Raw genomic sequence first — 22,269 nt, 5'->3', positions numbered from 1 at the left:
CAGAGCGAGTGCCTAGAATGTGCGAAGCCCTGTGCTTAGTCCCTATCACCGCAAACAAAACAAAACAAAACAAGAAATTGGGACTTGAGAGAGCTCAGTGGGCGAAGCACTTGGTGTGTAAACTATGAGGACTGGAGTTCAGATCCCCTGAGCCTCCCGAAGCTGGGGTGGCTATGTGTCTCACCTGCACTGCCAGAGCTTGGGAAGAGGAGCCAGGATCCTCTGGGTAAGCTGAATAGCCTGTCAGCAAGCTCTGTGTTCAGTTAGAGACCCTCTCTCCCTCAGTAAATGAAGTGGAGAGCAGTTGAGAAAGACACCTCATGTCAACCTCTGGCCTCTATGTGCATGTGCACACACATGCACATACATGTGTCTATACAGGAGAACACATACATATACAAAAATAAGCAAAATAAATTATAGTTACATTTCCAAGGGCAGGCCTAATGTATTTGACTCACATCCAATAAGATATAACATTAAAAACTACTCAGGCTGGAGAGGTGGCCCAGTGGTTAAGAGCACTGGAGGAATCAGGGTGGTTCCTAGCACCTCATGATGGCTAACACCCATCCTTAACTCCGATTCCAGGGGATCTGACACCTTCTTCTGGCCTTCCTGAGCACCAGACATGTTACATGGTGTGCTTGCATGCAGACAATACTCATACAGATAAAAATAAATGAAACCTTTGGGGTTGGAGAAATGACTCAGTGGTTAAGAGACTGACTGCTCTTGCAGAGGACTTGGGTTCAGTTCTTAGCACCCACCTCATGATGGCTAACACCCATCCTTAACTCCGATTCCAGGGGATCTGACACCTTCTTCTGGCCTTCCTGAGCACCAGACATGTTACATGGTGTGCTTGCATGCAGACCATACTCATACAGATAAAAATAAATGAAACCTTTGGGGTTGGAGAAATGGCTCAGTGGTTAAGAGACTGACTGCTCTTGCAGAGGACTTGGGTTCAGTTCTTAGCACCCACATGGCAGCCAACACCTGTCCACAATTCCAGTTCCAGGGGTCCCATGCCTTCTGACCCCTGAGGGCACCAGGCATGCACATGGTGTGCTTACATAGATACAGAAATGTATTATTTCCCATGTGGTGACAGCATCCGTTTCCAGTGTGTTGTGTTGTCTTTTAGTCAAGTTTCCTTAAGCTTTCAAAGAATGTCTTTTAGGCTTACAACATTTTTTTTTAAAATCAAAATGTTACACACACTCAATAAAAGGTCTGTTGTGTGCAGATGGTTTTCTTCTTGATTATCATTCCATGATCCCAAATAAAATTTTAGAATTGAGAGAGAGAGAGAGAGAGACAGAGACAGAGAGGTTGTGTGTGTGTGTATGTACATGTGCAGGTGTGCATGCCCATGAGGGGAGAGAGAGAGAGAGGCTCTGTATTTGTGTGTATGTATGTACATGTGCAGGTGTGCATGCCCATGAGGGGAGAGAGAGAGAGGGAGAGAGAGGCTGTGTGTTTGTGTGTATGTATGTACATGTGCAGGTGTGCATGCGCATGGTGCGGGGAGAGAGAGAGAGAGGGAGGTGTGTGTTTGTGTGTATGTATGTACATGTGCAGGTGTGCATGCGCATGGTGCGGGGAGAGAGAGAGAGAGGGAGGTTGTGTGTGTGTGTGTGTGTGTGTGCGTTTGTATGTATGTACATGTGTAGGTGTGCATGCCCAGGAGGAGGGAGAGAGAGAGGGAGAGAGAGAGAGAGAGAGAGAGAGAGAGGAGGGAAGAGAGGGAGGGTGTGTGTTTGTGTGGGTGTGTGTGTACATGGGGGGGATGTGCAGGTGTGCATGCCCAGGAGGAGGGAGAGAGAGAGAGAGAGAGAGAGAGAGAGAGAGAGAGAGAGAGAGAGAGAGGAAGGAAGAGAGGAAGGCTGTGTGTTTGTGTGTATGTACATGTGCAGGTGTGCATGCCCAGGGGGGGAGAGAGAGAGAGAGAGAGGCTGTGTGTTTGTGTGTATCTATGTACATGTGCAGGTGTGCATGCCCATGAGGGGAGAGAGAGAGAGAGAGGCTGTGTGTTTGTGTGTGTGTGTGTGTACATGTGCAGGTGTGCATGCCCATGAGGGGAGAGAGAGAGAGGGAGAGAGAGGCTGTGTGTTTGTGTGTATGTATGTACATGTGCAGGTGTGCATGCGGATGGTGGGGGGAGAGAGAAAGAGAGAGGCTGTGTGTTTGTGTGTATGTATGTACATGTGCAGGTGTGTATGCCCATGAGGGGAGAGAGAGAGAGAGAGAGGCTGTGTGTTTGTGTGTATGTATGTACATGTGCAGGTGTGCATGCCCATGAGGGGGAGAGAGAGAGAGAGAGAGAGAGAGAGAGAGAGAGAGAGAGAGAGAGAGAGAGAGAGAGAGAGAGAGAGAGAGAGAGAGAGAGAGGCTGTGTGTTTGTGTGTATGTATGTACATGTGCAAGTGTGCCCATGAGGGGAGAGAGAGGTTGTGTGTGTGTGTGTGTGTGTGTGTGCGTTTGTATGTATGTACATGTGCAGGTGTGCATGCCCAGGAGGAGGGAGAGAGAGAGAGAGAGAGAGAGAGAGAGAGAGAGAGAGAGAGAGAGAGAGGAAGGAAGAGAGGAAGGCTGTGTGTTTGTGTGTATGTACATGTGCAGGTGTGCATGCCCAGGGGGGGAGAGAGAGAGAGAGAGAGGCTGTGTGTTTGTGTGTATCTATGTACATGTGCAGGTGTGCATGCCCATGAGGGGAGAGAGAGAGAGAGAGGCTGTGTGTTTGTGTGTGTGTGTGTGTACATGTGCAGGTGTGCATGCCCATGAGGGGAGAGAGAGAGAGAGAGGCTGTGTGTTTGTGTGTGTGTGTGTGTACATGTGCAGGTGTGCATGCCCATGAGGGGAGAGAGAGAGAGAGAGGCTGTGTGTTTGTGTGTGTGTGTGTGTACATGTGCAGGTGTGCATGCCCATGGGGAGAGAGAGAGAGAGAGGCTGTGTGTTTGTGTGTGTGTGTGTGTACATGTGCAGGTGTGCATGCCCAGGGGGAGAGAGAGAGAGAGAGGCTGTATGTTTGTGTGTATGTATGTACATATGCAGGTATGCATGCCCATGAGGTGAGAGAGAGAGGCTGTGTGTGTGTGTGTGTGTGTGTGTGTGTGTGTGTGTACATGTGCAATTGTGCATGCCCAGGAGGGGGAAGAGGGAGAGAGGGAGAGAGAAAGAGAGAGAGAGGCGCTGTGTGTGTGTGTGTGTGTATGTGTGTACATGTGCAGGTGTGCGTGCCCAGGAGGGGGAAGAGGGAGAGAGGGAGAGAGAGAGAGAGAGAGAGAGAGGCGCTGTGTGTGTGTGTGTGTGTGTGTATGTGTGTACATGTGCAGGTGTGCGTGCCCAGGAGGAGACTAGAGGTAGATGTTGGGATCTTCCTTTGTCATTCTCCATCTTATTTTTTGAGACATCCTCTCTCACCTAGAGCTCACCAGTTCGCTAGACTAACTGGCCAGCCAGACCCTGGAATCCTTCTACCTCTACCTCTCAGTGCTGGAATTACAGGTGTGCAGCTTTTTATGTTGGTATAGGAGTTTGAACTCAGGTCCCCATGCTTGGTCAAGCACCTACGCAACTGAACTATCTTTCCCAACTCCTAGAATTGAGCTCTTGACAAGCTGTATTCAGTAGTCTCTCAGAGATGAGATTGAAAGCTTAAGGTCTTGAACACAAACACAGATACAAAATTCTCTAGCAAGATGGCTCAGCAGGTAAACACACTTGCTGTACAAGCCTGACTTTCTGAGTTTGATCCCTGGAACCCACATTAAAAAGCAAAGATAAGATGTGGTGCCACATGCCTTTAATTCCAGCATTTGGGAGGCAGAGGCAGGTGGATCTCTGAATTCTAGGCAAGCCAGGACTACATAGTGATACCCTGTTTCAAAAACAGAGAACAAATAATAGTATTGAAAGCCAGATCCTGTATGGTGCACCTGTAACCCCAGCACTCCTACAGTGAAGTGGGATGTGGAGACAGGCGATTCTCCCAGAAGGTTGCAGGCCAGCCAACTAGGAATACCCAGTAGAGCAGAAACAGCATGAGAAACCTTTGCCTCAAAACAAGGCTGAAGGGGAACATCGACTCTGAAAGTTGTTTTCTGACCTCAGTGTATTTACCATGACATGTGTATGTGCACGCCTGCGCACACACACGAAGTTCTGTGATGTGCAGTAAAATAAGTACTTTGCAAAAGACTGAGGCTGGAGAAAAGTTAGAAGCAGGGGTTGGAGAGATGGCTGTTTGCTGCTCTTCCAGAGAACCTGAGTTCGGTTCCCAGCACCCACATCTGAAGACTCGCAACCACCTGAAACTCCCATCTTCAAGGGATCTGACACCCTCTTTTGGCCTCCACAGGCACCTGCATGCACTCGAGCGCACACACGTGTGCACATACACACACACAAACACAGATAAAAATAAATATTAAAGTTGTGGTCAAAATATACAGCAGTATATATACTAAATGAAATAGAACCATAACAAATGACCTTCATACTGTCAAGTTCAACTTCAATAAAGTTCTAGAACACACACACCATGCATGAAAATCCATTGCATTTAATGGAAACTGTGCCAACTTCTTATGTCACTCTGATGTTTTACTTTACATACATATTTTAAAATCACATTTATTGTGTGTATTGGTCAGCACATGCTGTGCACATGGAAGTCAGGGGACAACTTGTAGGAGTTGGTTCTCTTCTGTCATGTGGGTTCTGGGAACCAAACTAAGCTGGTCAGGTTTGGTGGCAAACACTTTTACCTGCTGAGTCATTTCACCAACCCACAACAGACAAATTTAATGACAGGAGTGGTACTGCTTTCACAATTGTACCTGTAGCCCCAGCTGGCCTGGAACTCACTGTGTAGACCAGGCTGGCCCCAAACTCACAGAGATCCGCCTGCCTCTGCCTCCCAAGTGCTGGGGCTAAAGGCATGCACTACCACACCCAGCTGCTCTTGGTTTTTCTAAGAATTTGGAAAAAATGAGCTAATTCTTTTAACTTTGTTTAATCTACATATATGAGTTCCTGCTTTCTGCTAAGAATAGAAAGGAAATGTCAAAATCATTCTTTGAGCAAAGTTGAGTGTACGGAAAATGAAGAGGAAATGAAAATGGTGAGAGGGTGTCACAGCATGGTTCTAGTTTGGAAGCCACCGGGTGCTGACAAAGCCTTTCCTCCTCCCCCCGCCTTTCCCCCCTTTTTCTTCCTCTTCTTCTTCCTCTCTCTCTCTCTCTCTGGTTGCCATTTTCTAAATTTTTAAAAATTTGTTATTTTTATTTTATGTGTATGTGTGTAGTGCCTGCATGTAGGTAAGTGCACCCGTGTCATGCAATGCCTGCAGAGGACAGAAGAGGCTGTCTGATCCCCTGGAACTGGAGTTGCAGACAGTTGTTAGCTGTCATGTGGGTGCTGGGATTTGAACCCGGGTCTTCTGCAAGAACAACCAGTGTTCTTAACCACTGAGCCATCTCTCCAGCCCCAATTGTAAATCTTTTAAAAATTTTATTCATTTGATTTTGTATGTATGAGTATATTGCCTCCATTATGTAAGTACACCCATGTTCTGCAGTGCCCATAGAGGCCAGAAGAGGGTGTCAGATCCCATAGAACTGTAGTCATGGAAAGTTGTTAGCCATCATGTGGGTGATGGAAATCAAACCCAGGTCTTGCAAATCTTTTAAATGTCTGTGTTAATAGCAGGCAGCTGGGTTCTCCTGTCAACCTTTGTACTGAGGACTGGGCATCGTGGCATATGTATATTGTAATCCCTGCACTGGGGAGGCTGAAGCAGGAGGGTGGAGAGTTCAAAGCCAGCCTGGACCACATAGCAAAATCTGGGCTCAAATAAAAAAGATGAACAACTGACTTTAAAACCCACCAGGAGGTAACCCATTGTTGGAGCACTTGCCTATCATGTACAAGGTCCTGGGTTCCATCACTGGTAACACAAACAGAAAACATGCCTGTATTGATGTGTTGTGAATCACATCTGGAAAGTCTACATGTTAGAGAATGAGAGTGGAAAAAGCAGATTGTCTTGGTATTTTTATACAAATAGTTTTGGCCTCACAAATCTTTAAGAAGGATGTCTAGGGATCCACAGACTCTTGGTATAGTGATGGAATCACAGACCCAAACCAGACCCAGGTGCAGATCATCTTTGCCACAGTGTACCCAACTTTCTTTGTGCTTCTGTTTGTAGCCCCAGCTGTCCCGAAACTCACTATGTAGACCAGGCTGGCCTCGAACTCACAGAGATCTGCCTGCCTCTGCCTCCCAAGCGCTGGGATTAAAGGCGTGCACCACCACGCCCGGCATTAAAAAAACAAGACAAAACAAAACAAAACAAAAAATCTTAAAATAACAGGCTGTAGTGTATTTAAAAGGGTAGTGTGCATATCAGAAATTTAGTTAATAGTCGAGATAGAATACAGTTAGTAAGGCCATCAAAGTACAGATTTTTGAAATGGAGCAGTAGCTTGTAAGAATACTAGACTCATGAGTAAAGCACTAGCTTTGTAAGCATGGGAACCTGAGTTTGGGTCCTCAGAGCCCACAGAAAGCCAGGCACAGTAGCAGGTGCCTGTGATCCTCAGCTCCTATGGGGAGATGGAAGGCAGAGAGAGGGGAATCCCTGAAAACTTGGCCAGCTAAGCTGGCCTGATGTACACAATGACAAGCAAGAGACCTGTCTACAAGATGGAAGGCAAGGATGAACACTTGAGTTGTCTGACTTCCATATTGCATGCACCACCCACCCACACACATACACAGATTAAGGAAAAACAGTGCTAGTTTTACCAAGTTACCTTTTTCAATACTTTCTTTTTCAGACAGCTTGGCTGCTAGGCTTGGGAATGAATGGTTACTGATGGGATCCACGAATGCCCTAATTCTCACAGGAGGTTGTGCTTCTGCTTTCAGTTACAGAATGCCTGTTCTCTCCTCTTTTTGTAGATTCGACGGAGGCGCCTGGCACGACTTGCTGGTGGACAGACCTCCCAGCCGACTACCCCGCTTACGTCACCCCAGAGGGAGAACCCTCCGGGACCTCCCATTGCAGCGTCAGCCGCGGGCCCCTCCCAGAGTCTTGGTCTCAATGTCCACAACATGACCCCAGCTACCTCCCCAATAGGTGCAGCAGGTAAGCCTCCGCCTCCAGCTGGAAGTGCTTGTACTTCACATCTCTACTGACCCTGGTGTCGCCACGCATAGTATAGGGGCAGTGCAGTTTGTTCATTTTGACAGAGACCAGCGAAGACTTTTCCAAACCTTCTGTCTTCTTTTTCTTTTTTCTGCAGACAGGCTCAGGTCTTACCTTTGATGGGAAGTGACTAAGACTGAATTAGATTTTGCTGATGTTATGAGTTTGGCTGCTTCCTCCTACCCCATTCTTTCTATAAGCATGACTGTATCACAGAGTACTCTGCCATCCTTTGAAATAATCTGGGGGCTGGGGACAGAGCTCAGTGGGCAAAGTGATTCCTGCATGGGCATGAGGACCTGGATTCCAGTCCCCAGCACCTGTGTAAAAGCTGGGTGCAGTAGCTCCTGCCCGTAATCCCACTGTTGAGGAAACAGACAGATGTGTCCTAGGACCTGGTCTAGCCAATTGTTGAGCTCCAGGTTCAGTGGGACACCTTATCTCAGGGAGTGACAGAGGAAGACACCCAGTGTCACCTTCTGGTCTGCGGATACTTGTACACACACATGAGCACAAAAGAATAAAAGACAAAATAACCTGCAAATGCAAGATTGGAGTAATGGGCAAATGACAACCTCTGTTACAGATTTCTTGATTCAGACCTCACTGGCACAGGACTTCTCTAAATTACACTGGGTACCAGGAATGCTGCTCGTGGTAGAACACTCCTCAGACCCTGGGATCAGTCGCCAGCACTGCAGAAAGTAGACCTCTACTGGATAGGATATTTTGGATTTATTAATTTTAATTTTTTTTTTTTTTCGTCTTTTTGAGAGTCTCCCTGTAGCCCCAGCTGTCCTGGATTCACTATGGAGACCAGTCTGGCCTCGAACTCACAGAGATCCACCTGCCTCTGCCTCCTGAGTGCTGGGATTAAAGGCATGCGCCTCCATGCCTAGCTTTTAATTTTTGTGTGTGTATATGAGTGTATTGCCTGCAAGTGCACCCATGTCTTGCAGTGCCCTTGGAAGCCAGAAGAGGGTGGCAGATTCCCTGGAACTGGAGTTCCAGAAGGTTGTTGGCTGCCATATGGGTGCTGGGAATCAAACCTGGGTTCTCTGCAAGTGCTGCCAGTACTTTTAACTGCTGAGCCATCGCTCCAGTCCTGATAGAATATTTTGTAGATGTCTCACTGACATTTAGTGATGGTAAAATTGTATTCCTTTAAAATAGATGAACTCAACAGTTGCTATTCAGAACTGTCTTTGTTAAGAAATTGATTCATACCATGTATCTGAAAATGTTCTTTGCTACATGATCTTTCTATCAAACAAAATAGTTTCATGATTTCTTAAATAATTGTTGGGTTTTGAAAAAATGTACTAAGAAACCTGGTAGATTGTATGTAATAATTTGATACGTGACTGTTAATTCCAGTTTCATGTACTCTGCCTTAGCCTTGCAAATAATCTCTCTCCTTGATCTAGATAACTTGTGAGTTGAAAGCATTTGAGTTTCTCTTAAGTCATTAAATCTCAGTGTGGGTTCCTCTCTGTATGGATAAATGCCTGTCCACAATTCTGTTAACAATAACAGGAGCTCAGACCGAATTGTCAGTTGGTAGTAAAGAATGCCTTTGACTGAGCTGGGAGTGGTGGCGCATGCCTTTAATCTCAGCTCTTGGGAGGCAGAGGTAGGTGGATCTCTGTGAGTTCAAGGCCAGCCTGGTCTACAAAGTGAATTATAGGCCACCTGGGACTACAGGGAGACTCTGTCTCAAAAAGACCAAAAAAAAAAAAAGAATGCTTCTGACTGAAGTGTGTGTTTTCAGCAGCTTTGATGATTTTCTTTTCTGTTTTCCTTTTCTTTCTTTTTTTTTTTTTTTGGTTTTTTTTGGACAGAGTCTCCCTGTAGCCCCAGCTCTCCTGGAACTCACTATGTAGACCAGGCTGTTCTTGAACTCACAGAGATCTGCCTGACTCTGCCTCCCGAGTGCAGGGATTAAAGGCGTGCGCCACCACACCCGGCTATGATGATTTTCTAGAAGAACTAAAGAGCTTGGCATTCCAGGGGTGATTTTTGTCTGTTCCCTGGGAAAATGCTCACATAACGCTGTTTCCTTGCTATGATCCGGGCACACCTGCAGTTCTAGAATCTCTCATGGGCAGGGCCTCTCTCACTTTGTCCTTCTAGCTTGGTTACATCACAGTTCTGGTTAGCTTTGCTTCCTGCCTGCACCATCTCCTACATTGGAACAAGACTGCAGAACAACTCGGAACCCTGTGTCCTATCTATCATTTCTATTCAGGATCACAAGTTCAAGCAGACCACAGTACTGCCCAGCAGGCATACCAGGCTTCTCAAGTCACTTTTCTACTCTGCTAGCCAGCATGTAGCACCTCACTCTGCGAACACTGTCTCATGTTGAGGTGGCAGATGTGGCAGAAGGAAACTACCTAAGCCCTGTTATGGCATCTGTCTGCCCACACCCGCACCCGGCCACCCTCTCCTCTCACTTTGCAAAGCCTTCTTCCAGCAGTTCCTTCCCTCCTGTCTCACCAGGTTTTCATCTCGGGGGAACTTTTGTGATAATGCAAACAGTTGTATTGTACATGTCTGGATTCCAAGGAGCTCCCTGGATTCCGTTTTCCCCGCCAGCTTCCACTGTCTCTGTACTTCACGGCCAGACTTCTGGAACGAGACACTGGTCTCCTGTGCTCACCCCTCGCTGAATCAACTACAGGTGGGAGAGACCTCGTGCTTTGCTGAGTCAGTGTCTCTGACCTCTCATCCTGTTTGGCATGGCTTTTAGTCTCTCCTCCTTAAAACACCTTTTATTTTGGCTTCCAGAACACAGTCTCTGTTCTTTTTCACTTCCCTAACTTGCACATGGCAGGGTGCCAGAGTCCAGTATTTAAAGTCTCTTCATCTGTATTTATTCTCTTACTGATTCTATTTGGTTTCCTGGCTTTAATTATTCCTTCTAGTTTGATGATCCTATGTTTACATCTCCAGCCCAGACCTGCTCCTTGAACTTCAGACTAATGACCTATTTGACTTCTCTGTTTACATGTCTACCAAGTGTCCTACAAGTGAAAACATCCAAAATGAGTGTTTTTATTTGCGTGTGTATGCGTCTGTGTGTTCATGTGTGGGTGTGCTTATCTGTGTTCACATGCTTGTTCTTATGTTTGGAGTTCCGAAGTTGATGTTAGGAGTTTTCATTAATTGCTTTCCACCTTATTTTTTGAGACAGAGTCTCTTACTGACCCAGAGCTTGCTGATTTGGCTACACTGACTGGCCAGCAAGCCCTAGGGACCCTCCTGTCTCCGTCTCCTTAGCACTGTCATTACAGGTGCATACCACTATGCTCGGCTTTTATGTACGCGCTGATCTGAACTCAGGTCCTTGTGCTTGGTGTAGCCAACACCTTACCAACTGAGTCATCTCCCCAGCCTTCACAGTCAACTTTTGGGGGCCAAAGAGTTGACTCAGCAGGTATAAGTGCTTGCTATGCAAGCCTGGAACCCTACTGAGTTCAGTCGCTAGAAACCATGTAGAATTCTGCAGGAGAGAACGGACTCCAGAGTTGTCCTCTGACCTCCACACATAAGCTGTGGCATGTATCGTGCCCCCCGTAATAAAAAAATAGTCTATAATTAAAATCAAGTTTCCTACTTTGTCACATCTCAGCCCAGGCCTACCCTGGCTGTGCATTAGTCTGTTTTGGGAAGAACATCCCAGGAGCCCCACAAATGCTTGAGTCCAATGTCATAGGACAGCAGTTGTTTCTTTACCACTGCATGCTCTGGGTCTTGCCGAGCCAAGAAGAAGCCTTGGTCCTGAGTGGTTAGTCCTTGACAGAGCCCCCTGTGCTATGAAGTCCCTGATTGTGTTTCTTGCATAATCGTCATTGTTCACAATCACAAACAGGAAGCTGTTACTAGCCATGCTTTGGTGGGTTGGGCCAACAAATATTTGTTGATTTATTAAATAGACAAGTCAAATGAAACAAAACACATAACCTTCCATCAGGCAAGTTGCATCATTTTTCTGTTCAGCATCCTCCAGGGTCCCTACCTCCTTCAGACGACCAGTCACAGCTCCCATCATACAATATCACTGTGGAACAGGTCCTCAACTGTGATGTCTGCTCCCCTGCCTCTTTCCTTGGTCCCCCCTGCTCCAGGCACACTGTTTCCTTCTAGTCCAGTTATGGTCCTAATGTGGGATCTTTACATTTTTGGGTCTTTGCCTAGAATGTTCATTCCTTAGAGACCCACCTGGCTTTGTTGCCCAGTGATTAAGGTGTTCAAACTAGCCATGCTGGTACATGCCTATACTCCCAGCATGTGGGAAGTTGGGGAGGAGAATGGTTCCAGGCCAGCCTGGACTACATCGCAAAATCTTGTCTCAGAAAGCTATAGCTGGCAAGATGGCTCAGCAAGGAAAAGCCCTTGCCTGATGACCTCATTTCAATATCAGGACTCACATGGTGGAAGGAGAGGAGCTGACTCCTGCAAGTTGTCTTCTGACCTCCACACATACAGTGTGGTATGAGGCCTCCCCTAACCCCCAGTAAAGATGTGAAGGTAATATTTGAAAAAGAAGAAAATCAGTCAGACAGGATGCTTTTAATTTTAGTGTCACTTTCTCAGTAAGCCCATCTTTGGCCTCAGATTGCATCCTCCTGGCACAGGTGCTGGTCCTTCCAGCTCTTACTGCTGACAGAAGTGGCTCATGCATTACTGTTTTTTTTTTTTTTTTTTTTTTTTTTTTTTTTTTTTTTTTTAAAAAATTTATTGGGTATTTTATAACTTCATTAAAGGTGTTTTTTTCAAATCCATACCTACTCCCTCCCCTCCAACTCCTCCCATATTTCCCCATCACTCTTTTCTGATACCTTCATGTGCTCGCTCTTCTTCGATTTATGTTTTGTTTTTTTTTTAATGGGGCTTTTGGCTACTCTAACATTCCCCCCTCTGAAGAGTAACCCTAAAATCTTTTAAAGATTAGATAATAAAAGCTCCCAAATATTTTCGACATTTTTGGCCTTCAGAACGGAGTATGTTGCTAAGAGGCCCAAGGACATTGTGAGTTTTAGCCAAGAAACTGGCTACTTTTCTTTGGGGTCTTTTTACCCTAGCCAGTTCCTACCTCCTGTTCTTATCACACCATCCTCTGAAGGTTATCCAACTTGCGGATAGGGAATTGGGATGCAGACCACTCTGGCTTCTTCCATGCTGAACAGGGATGCAGGGTGTTCATGCATTACTTGTAAAACCTGAGTTTTCTTGTTTCTGAGACAATCTTGCTGTGTTACCCAGGCTGGCCTCTGTCTTGAGCACCATGTCTGGCTCTGTATCCTGTCTCATCTACTTCCCATAGTGGAGTGTAAGTCCTTAGGGGCCAGGACTTGTGTTAATTCGTTCACACCTGTGTCTCCAGTGCCTGGCATAGGATTTATTAAATCATAACAAGATGGGGTGAATTAATAAATGAATTACAAAGAAAATGGCCAGAGCATCATGAGCATATGTTAAGAAAAAAACCTGCAAAGTTATAGGCCAGTGAGGTGGCTCAGCAGATGGCCTGAGTGCTAATCCCCAGAACCCACAGTGGAAGGAAAGAACCAGCTCACCTCCACAGGCATTCCCATACTCACATACATACATATACACACAAATAAATAAATACTAAATAGATTAAAAGTTACCAGAAGGCTGAGGCAGGCGGATCATGAGTGCCCTCCCTCCCTGTCTCCTCCCTTCCCCCCATTCTTTAATCTCTTTGTCTCTTTTCTTTCGAGACAGTTTTTTAAAAATATTTTATTTATTATTTTTATTTTATGTGTATGCGTGTATTACCTACATGCAGATAAGTGGACCCGTGTCATGCAATGCCCGTGGAGGAGAGAAGAGGCTGTCATATCCCCTAGGACTGGAGTTATGGACAGTTGTTAGCTGCCATGTGGGTGCTGGAATTCGAACCCAGGTCTTCTGTAAGAACAGTGTGTGTTCTTAACCACTGAGCCTTCTCTCCAGCCCCTCGAGATAGTCAATCCTCTTGCCTCAGTCTCCCAAGTGCTGGATTACGTGTTAAGACAAATACTGGTGGGCTACTGCCTGTAGTCACTTGGCACCATCTTATTTGGGGTGCTGTTAGCTGTGGGTACCTAAAGTGAGGACTGAGGAGCTGTAGGGGTCCTGCAGGTCACCCCTACCATTTGTTGTGTCACCTGCTTTTGTGTGCCTTTCCCAGAACTGCTGGAACAAGGCGCCTCAAGTCTGATGCCTTATAGCAACAGAAGCAGGCTTCCTCAGGTGTGCTGCTGGGAAGGAGGCACCCACCCTTCCTCTTCAGCTGCTGCTTGCCCCTGGCATTCTTTGGCTTATGGCAGGACCACGCCAGTCTGTCCACCCTTCATGTTTTTGTGTGTACATCAACTGTTTCCTCTTCTCCCCTCAAATTCCTCTCTTCTTTTTCAGACACCCATCCTGGACTACAGTCCACTATAATCCAGTGTGACTTTATCCTAAATTGCTTTTTTCTATAAAAATCCCATTTCCAAATTGGAGTGTTGTTTATTCACTTTAGTTTTAAGATTTATTTCATTTTTAATTTTGTTGGTCAGGCATGGTGGTGCGTGCCTTTAACCCCACCACAGGCAGAGGCAGGCAGATCTCAGTGACTTCAGGGCCAGCTGATCTACATAGTGAGTTCCAGGCCAGTGGGCACTACAGAGAGACCATGTCTCAAAAAGCCCCCCCCCAGTTATGTATGTTTATTTGTCTGTGTGTGGGTATGTGCACATGAATGCGGGTGTCTGAGAAGGCCAGAAGACAGTGTTGGAACACCTGGAGCTGAAGTTACAGGTGGTTGTAACCTGCCCAGTGTGGGTGGTGGGGGTTGAACTTGGGTCTTCTCTAAGAGCAGGAAGTGCTTTTACCTGCAGAACTGTCTGCAACCTCTGATCAGTATTGTTTTTCCCATTGTCCCCAGCACCGTACTGAGCCCATTAGTAGTGGGCACTCTGTAGATGCCTCATCTAAAAAAAATCAAAAACAGAGCCAGGAGTGGTAGCACACACCTGTAGTCCCAGCACTCGGGAGGCAGAGGCAGGTGGATCCCTGAGTTCAAGGCCAGCCTGGTCTACATAGTGAGTTCCAGGACAGCTGGAGCTACAGGGAGACCCTGCTTCAAAAAAAAAGACCAAAAAAAAAAACAACCCACTACAAAATACTAGAGATGTACACAACAATGTAACTGATGCCTTCAAGGCCCTCTGTGGAGCCCCCACCAATCCCCCATGACCCTAGGTCCTTGAAGTTCTAAACTTGAACCTCATTCCCAGAAATTTCTTAAATTATTTCCCCTGCACTACTGTTTCTTTTAAAAGAGAAAACTCTTTTAAAGGCTGTAGTGAGCCAACTGATAGGGGTTCTGGGAACCAGGCATAGGTCCTCTGCAAGAGCAGTGCACACTGCTAACAGTGGAGCCATGTCTCCAGCCCTGAGCAAAGCTCTCTAAATGAGCACTGAACTCATTCAGAAATGAGCATAGGCTTGTAAGTCAGTATATGTGTGCTATGAGGGATCGATAGCATGCCTAGGGCAGCAAAGGAAGATAGGGCTTTAAAGGTGAATGAGAAAGGTTATATAAGTTGTTTTGAATTATCATTGGCTAGAAGGATCCATATCGAGGGAGGCCTTGGTCCAGGGTTGGCTCGGTAGTTGCTAGGCAGCTGTCCTTATGGAAAGGTTACAGTAGTCTTTGGGCAACGTGGGGTTTTCAGAGAGGGCTTTTGTGATGTCTGTCATAGTTGTGAGTATGTGGGAGCTACTCCCTCTTTGGTGTCCAGCTTCAAGCTCATTTGGGTTTGAACTCTCTTTTGATTCCAGTAACTTCCACAGTTAGATGACATTGCCTTTGGTTCTCTTAAAACTTGTTATGTTTACCATACTTTCTCAATGGGTGATCGTCACTGTGTATGTGTGTGTGTGTATACATGTGCACATGGGCATCTTTTGTGATTGCTTCACTGTTTGGTTTTGTGGGCGATTTTATCTTTTTTAAAAATTTATTTAATATTTTTATTTTATGTGTATGCGTGTATTGCCTGTGTGTAGGTAAGTGCACCTGTGTCATGCAATACCCGCAGAAGACAGAAGAGGCTGTTGGATCCTCTGGAACTGGAATTACGAACAGTTGTTAGCTGCCATTTGGTTGCTGGGACTTGAACCTGGATCCTCTGTAAGAACAGCCTGTGCTCTTACCACTGAGCCAACTCTCCAGCCCTGGCTGTTTTTTTTTTTTTTTTTTTTTTTTTTTTTAATTTAATCCAGGTGTGGTGGTGCACGCCTTCAATCCCAGCACTCATCTCTGTGAGAGCAAGGCCAGCTATCTTAAGAAGACCAAAAAATTTTTTAATAAAGATCAGTTATTTTTAATTGTGTGTGTATATGGGGGATGGTGCCTGAGAAGGCCAGAGGTGTTGGATCCCCCTGGAGCTGGAGTTATAGGCAGTTGTGAGCTGCCTGCTTGTGGGTACTGGGAACTGAACTTGGGTAGTATGTGCTCTTACCTGCTGAGCCATCTCTCCAGCTCTGGTATACAAGCTTATAAAACAAATCAGTTGAGGGCTGGGGAGATGGCTCAGTGGTTAAGAACACTGGTTCTTCCTACAGAAGACCCAGGTTCGAATCCCAGCACCCACATGGCAGCTAACAACTGTCCATAACTCCAGTTTCAGGGACTCTGACAGCCTCTTCTGACCTCCGAGGGCATCGCACGACATGGGTGCACTTACCTACATGCAGGCAACACACGCATGCACATAAAATAAAAATAATAAAATATTTTTAAAAAACATATCAATTATATAGAAATATTTAAAAGACTTTTATTAGTTTTTAAAATTTTATGTGTATGAGTGTTTACTTGCATGTATGTAAGCAGACCATGTGTGTGTAGTGCCCACAGAGGCCAGAAGAAGGTGTAGGATCTCCAGGAACTGGAGTTATGGATGGTTGTTAGCTGCCAAGTAGATGCTGGGAACCAAATCTGAGTCTTTTGCAGGAGCAGCCAGTGCTTTTAACCACTGAGCCATCTCTCCAGCCCTAAGCTACCAAAATTTTATTTATTTATTTAAAATAGTGATTGTCTTAGTTTGCCTTTCTGTTGCTGTGATAAATACTATAGTCAGAAATAATTTGGAGAGAGCTGGGTATGGTTTTGAAGCCATTAGTCCCAGCACTTGGGAGGCAGAGGCAGGTAGATCTCTGGGTGTTTGAGGCCAGCCTGGTCTACATAGTAAGTTCCAGGCCAGCTGGGGCTACAGGGAGACCCTGTCTCAAAATGAAATAAAGAATTGGGAGAAGAAAGGGTTTATTTGACCTTAAGGGTTATAGTCCATTATGGAGGTAAGTTAAGGCAGGAGCTCAAGGCAAGAACCAGAGGCTGGAAATGAAGCACCGTGGAGGAAGACTGTACTGACTTGCTCCCAGGGTCATTTTTAGCCATCTTTCTTATGCAGTCTGGGCCCACCTGCCCAGGGCTGGCACTGCTCACAGTGGGCTGGGCTCTGCTGCATCAATTAGCAGTCAAGAAAATGCCCCACAGACAGGCCAGTCTGCTGGCGGAAATTCCTCAGTTGAAGTTCCCTCTTCCCAGGTGTCAAGTTGGCAACTAAGATTAGCCATCACAGTGATACGGTTATTTATATATGTCTGTTGATGCTTTAAATGAAAGCCCTGCAGCTAATCACGTGACTGCTACAATTCCTGTTCCTCTCTGTGGATCTCCTTAAGGACTTCTGGGAGCAAAATGAAAGATAGGGCCTGTTTGAAATGAGTAAGAAACCAAATGGTACATTTGGCCCTGTGCTACTTCCAGATCAAAGTCCCAGAATCTCTTCTCTCTCTGATCACTAGTCTTTATACATAATGATAATTTAAGATTTTTTTTTCTTTGACATTTAGTAACATTTCTTTGACATTTAGAATGATAGAGGAAAACTTTCACCCAACATTAACCTCTGGCCTCTACATAGGAAAGTGGGTGTGTGTATAAAGGCAAAATAGAAAGGTCGTAACTAAGATTCTTCTGTAGCATTTTGTTGACTCAGTGGTCTTCAGTCTGCTTCTGTTTATGCATCTGAATACTTGTCAACTGGTACCTGTTTACTCTGCTCTGATTTAGGATCTAGGAGGTGTAAGATCCCTCATGGGCTTGACTGTATTACAGAGTCCCAGGTGCTGGTGTGCTGTTTGTTGTTGTTTTTTTTGGTTTTTTTTTTCAGCGTTTTTAGTTTGGTATTTATGATAGAAAATCTTGCCTTAGGGAGAATGTAAATTAATACAGCCGTTATGGAAAACCGTAATTTTGGTCCTCAGAAAACTAAAAGTAGAAATACCATGGGATTCAATAATTCCAGTCCTGAATATTTATCTGTATTAGTTAATTTTCTGTTGCTGTGATAAAACACCATGACTGGCCAGGCATGGTGGCACTTGGCTTTAATCCCAGCACTTGAGAGGCAGAGGCAGGCAGATTTCTGTGATGTCAAGGCCACCTTGGTCTCCATAGCGAATCCAAGCCAGCTAGGGCTACAGGGAGACCCTGTCTCAAAAAGAGCCCCCCCCCCCCAAACAAACCACCATGACCAAGGCAACTTATAGAAGGAAGAGGTTATTTTAACTCATGGTTCCAGGGGGTAAGAGTTGATTTTGGCCCAGAGTCATGGCAGCAAGAGGCAGGTAGAACCAGAGTAATGGAAGTTGAGAGCTCAGGTCAGTAGTAAACAGGAAGCAGAGAAAGAGCAGACAGGAAGAGGGGTGAGGTGATGAACTCTCAAAGCCTACCCCTAGTGACACACTTCCTCTTGAGAGGTGGTACCTCCTAAAAGGTTCCATGACCTCATCAAACAGTGTCACCAACTGGGAACAATTGTTCACATGCAGGAGCCTATGGGGAGGGACATTATCATTCAAATCACCACAATAATCAAAGGAATTAAAGCCAGTGTACTGTTGTTTTTAGTCTTTTTGAGATAGGGTCTCCTTGTAGCCCCAGGTGGCCTAGAACTCACTATGTAGACCAGGCTGGCTTCAATCTCACAGAGATTTGCCTGCCTCTGCTTCCCAAGTGTTACAACTAAAGGCATGGGCCTGTCTCCTAATCACTGTTTTTGTTTTTGTTTTGTTTTGTTTTCGGTCTTTTTGAGACAGGATCCCCCTGTAGCCCCAGCTGGCCTGGAACTCACTTTGTAGACCAGGATAGCCTTGAACTCACAGAGATCTGCCTGCCTCTGCCTCCCTAAGTGCTGGGACTACAGGTGTGCGCCACCACGCCCAGCTTTTTATTTTTTTATTTTTTTTATTTTTATGTGTATGCGTGTATTGCCTGTGTGTAGGTAAGTGCACTCATGTCGTGCAATGCCTGCAGAGGACAGAAGAGGCTGTCGGATCCCCTGGAACTGGAGTTAAGGACAGTTGTTAGCTGCCATGTGGGTGCTGGGATTTGAACTAGGTCTTCTGGAAGAACAAACAGTGTTCTTAACTGCTGAGCCATCTCTCCAGCCCTCTGCTAGTCAACTTTTAAAAGGGAAAGCCCATTTGCATCAATGTAGATGAACCTGGAGGACATTATCCTAAATAAGCCAGGCACTTTAGACAGATACTGTGTAACCTCAATTACATGTGGAGTCTTTAAAAATTGAACTTTGGACTTGGAGAGGTATCTTGGTGGTCAAGAGTTCTTACTGTTCTTCCAGAGGACCCAAGTTTACTTGGCAGTACCCACACCATGTGGCTTACAACCATCTGTAACTCCAGCTCAAGGTTATCTGAAATGCTCTTCTGGTCTTTAGAGGTACACCCTCTGCAGACAACACATACATATACATACAAATTTAAAAAGTCTTTAAAGCCAGGAGTGGTGGCGCACACCTTTAATCCCAGCACTCGGGAGGCAGAGGTAGGTGGATCTCTGTGAGTTCAAGGCCAGCCTGGTCTACATAGTGAGTTCCAGGCCAGCTGGGGCTACTGGGAGACCCTATCTCAAAAAGAAAAAAAAAAAAGTCTTTAAGGAAAAGTTGTACTCATAGAAGTAGAATACAGTGAATGGTGTTTGCCAGAGGTTGGTGGAAAGAATGGATGAGGAGACAATGCTGGTCAGTGGTACAGAGTGTCAGGTAAATAAGAGACATGGTCTGTTGCACAAATAGATATAAATGACTATAATAGATAAAAATGGACCATATGTGTTTTTTTAAAGCCTGCCTTGGGCCTAGGGATGTAGCTGAGTGAGCGAGAACTTGCCTAACTTGTACAAGACCTTGGGTTCAATCCCTACAAAACAAAACAATCACCTTATAAAAAATAAAAACATTCTAAGTGCCCATCATTCCGATTAGTGCATCTCTCAGTTCTACATCAGAGAAGCTTCTTACAGTGGACAGCGATTAACATAAGACCCACACACAACTGGTTAACGTGCACAAAATAGGAGATTGTGCAGTGCTCAGCCCTGAATGGGACATCTGCATTACACTTTCTGCTCCCAAGGCTCAGGGATCACCAGGGAAGAGAAGGCAGAAAGAGTGTTTTCCAGATACAACAGGGCAGTTGCATGTATGAACCCACAGTACTTGCAATAACATACACAAGACCTGAGTAAGCCTAGGCTAGGCAAAATCTCAGCATGAATGAGGGAGTTGGGAAAGAAGCCCCAGCCCTAGTTAGAACTCTTGGCATTTGGTAGCCGACTCTCACTTTCTTTAAGGGTGTGAAGCTTGGTAGGTTGGATAGACTCATACCCAAGAGCATTTGGGGAACAAAATTATACTCCATAGTCCCTGGAACATATAATAGAAACCACGAAGTGAGGGGGAGCCATAAAAGGGATGGAGAGAGGGCAGAGGGCCTGCAGATGATCAAAACACATTCTGTGAAGATTTTCTAAGACTCCATATATTTGTTTAAAATGAATGAAAACAGCATTATTAGTTTTCAGAAATGGGAACCAGCCTTCCGTACTCGGTTCTGGTGTTGTTGTAACTTGCCTGATTCACTTGACCTGTTTCGTCTTTCATTTCCCTTTCTCTAGGTTGTTAACAGTAATGCGCTAAACATTATAAAGTGTATAGCCCTCATGTGGGAGTCATTTAAGCCACCCCACTGTTAGGTTTGTTTTAAGCCTCCTTGCTTGTACTTTATTGAGTGATAGTGAGTTGCAGTGAGTACCGCCAGGAACAAACACTGTCCATTTTGGTGATAGTCAACTATAGAGCTTGTTGAGAGACCATTGTGTTCAGTGGAGAATGAAATGATGTAGGCCAAACCAGTGCTCATGTGTGGTGACTCTTTCAACGAAAGCCTGAGGCAGAGTCCTAGGCAGCAGTGGGCTTGTCGGCCATTGTTATCCTTTGTTTCTTTCTCTGATTTTGAGTCTTTTTAAAAAAAAAAGATTTTATTTTTATTTTATGTGTACAAGTATTGCCTGCATATGCATAAGTGCACCCGTGTTGTACAATGCCTGTAGGGATCCGAAGTGGCATTGAATCCCCTGGTACTGGAGTTATAGACGGTTGTTGGCCATCATATGGGTACTGGGAATCGAACCGGGGTCCTCTGCAAGACCAGTCAGTGCTCTTAACCACTGAGCCATCTCCAGGTGATCAGATGATATCTTTAAAATAAAATCTTTAATAAAAATATTATGGGGTCTGGAGACATGACCCAGTGGTTAGGATCACTGGCTGCTCTTACAGAGGTCCTGGGTTTGGCTCCCAGCACCCATACGGTGGCTAACAGTTCCGAGGAATCTGACTCCCTCTTCTTTCCTCTGTGGGCATTGCACACATGGGTATATTTACATACATGCAAAATTAAAAATAAATAAAAACTTTTACATTTTTAAAAACTTGCAGGTACACTGTACTATCGTACACCCTGTACTCTGTTACAGTCATGGTGTGTGTACTATAGTAAATGTAGTTTTTAATGTGTATGTGCATGTGTGTTGGGCTTAGCATTGGGTGTTTTCCTCAGTCACTTTGTACTTCACATAGATGGTTTCTCCCCTCACCTGGAGCTGGCTAGACTGTAAGATCTCCAGGAATCTTCCTGTTCCCAGAGCTGTGATTTTTTTTTAATATTTATTATTTTTATTTTATGTGTATGAGTGTATTGCCTGCATGAGTGTAAGTGCACCCGTGTCGTGCAGTGCCCGCAGAGTCAGAAGATGGTGTTAGATTCCCCTGGAATTGGAGTTATGGGCAGTTGTTAGCTGCCATGTGGGTGCTGGGAATTGAACCTGGGTCTTCTGCAAGAGCAGTCAGTGCTCTTAGCTTCTGGTTCATCTCTTTAACCCAAGGATTGCAATTTTTTAAAAATTTGTTTTTTTATTTTATGTGTATGCGTGTATTGCCTGCATGTAGGTAAGTGCACCCGTGTCATGCAGTGCCCGTGGAGGTCAGAAGAGGCTGTTGGATCCCCTGGGACTGGAGTTACAGACAGTTGTTAGCTGCCATGTGGGTGCTAGGATTCGAACCCAGGTCTTCTACAAGAACAACCAGTGTTCTTAACCACTGAGCCATCTCTCCAGCCCCAGAGCTGTGATTAGGTGATTTTTTTGTTTATTTTTACGTGAGTGCTGGTGATCCAAACTCAGGTCCTCATCCTTGGCCAGAAAGCACTTTACCAACTAAGCCATCTCCCCAACTCACAAATAAAATTTTAAAAATAATATAATGTAGGGTCTAGAGAGATGGCTCAGCGGTTAAGAGCACTGACTGCTCTTGCAGAGGACCTGGGTTTGATTCCCAGTACTCACATGGCGGCTACAAACTGTCCTTAACTCCAGTTCCAGGGGAATCGAAGCGCTCTTCTGACCTCGGTGGCATTACATGACACTGTGCTCACATATATGCAGGCAATACACTCATACACATAAAAGAAAAATAATAAAATATTTCAAAGAATAATATAGTGTAAATTGTGTAATTAATTTTCCTATTGATTAGTTTTAGTTTAAAATTTGCCTTTTTTCACGATGGGTCTAAAATGGTCTCCTAAATACTTAGTTTATGTGCTATCATTTTTTC

At 45.2% G+C, this 22,269-nt stretch overlaps 1 protein-coding gene across 2 annotated transcripts in view; it reads left to right on the top strand.

The window, feature by feature from the left end:
- Positions 1–22,269, top strand: part of Ube4b (ubiquitination factor E4B) — a 132,964-nt gene that overhangs the window by 29,306 nt on the left and 81,389 nt on the right. For both annotated transcript variants that reach the window (XM_008831837.3, XM_029562872.1), the window contains exon 2: positions 6,976–7,162. In XM_008831837.3, coding sequence (XP_008830059.1) covers positions 6,976–7,162 — 187 coding nt within the window. The remainder of the gene's footprint in view (positions 1–6,975; positions 7,163–22,269) is intronic.

Source organism: Nannospalax galili, unplaced genomic scaffold (assembly GCF_000622305.1).
Source record: "Nannospalax galili isolate Female #2095 unplaced genomic scaffold, S.galili_v1.0 scaffold870, whole genome shotgun sequence".
Lineage (NCBI taxonomy): Eukaryota > Metazoa > Chordata > Mammalia > Rodentia > Spalacidae > Nannospalax > Nannospalax galili.
This window is presented reverse-complemented; position numbering and strand designations above follow the sequence as displayed.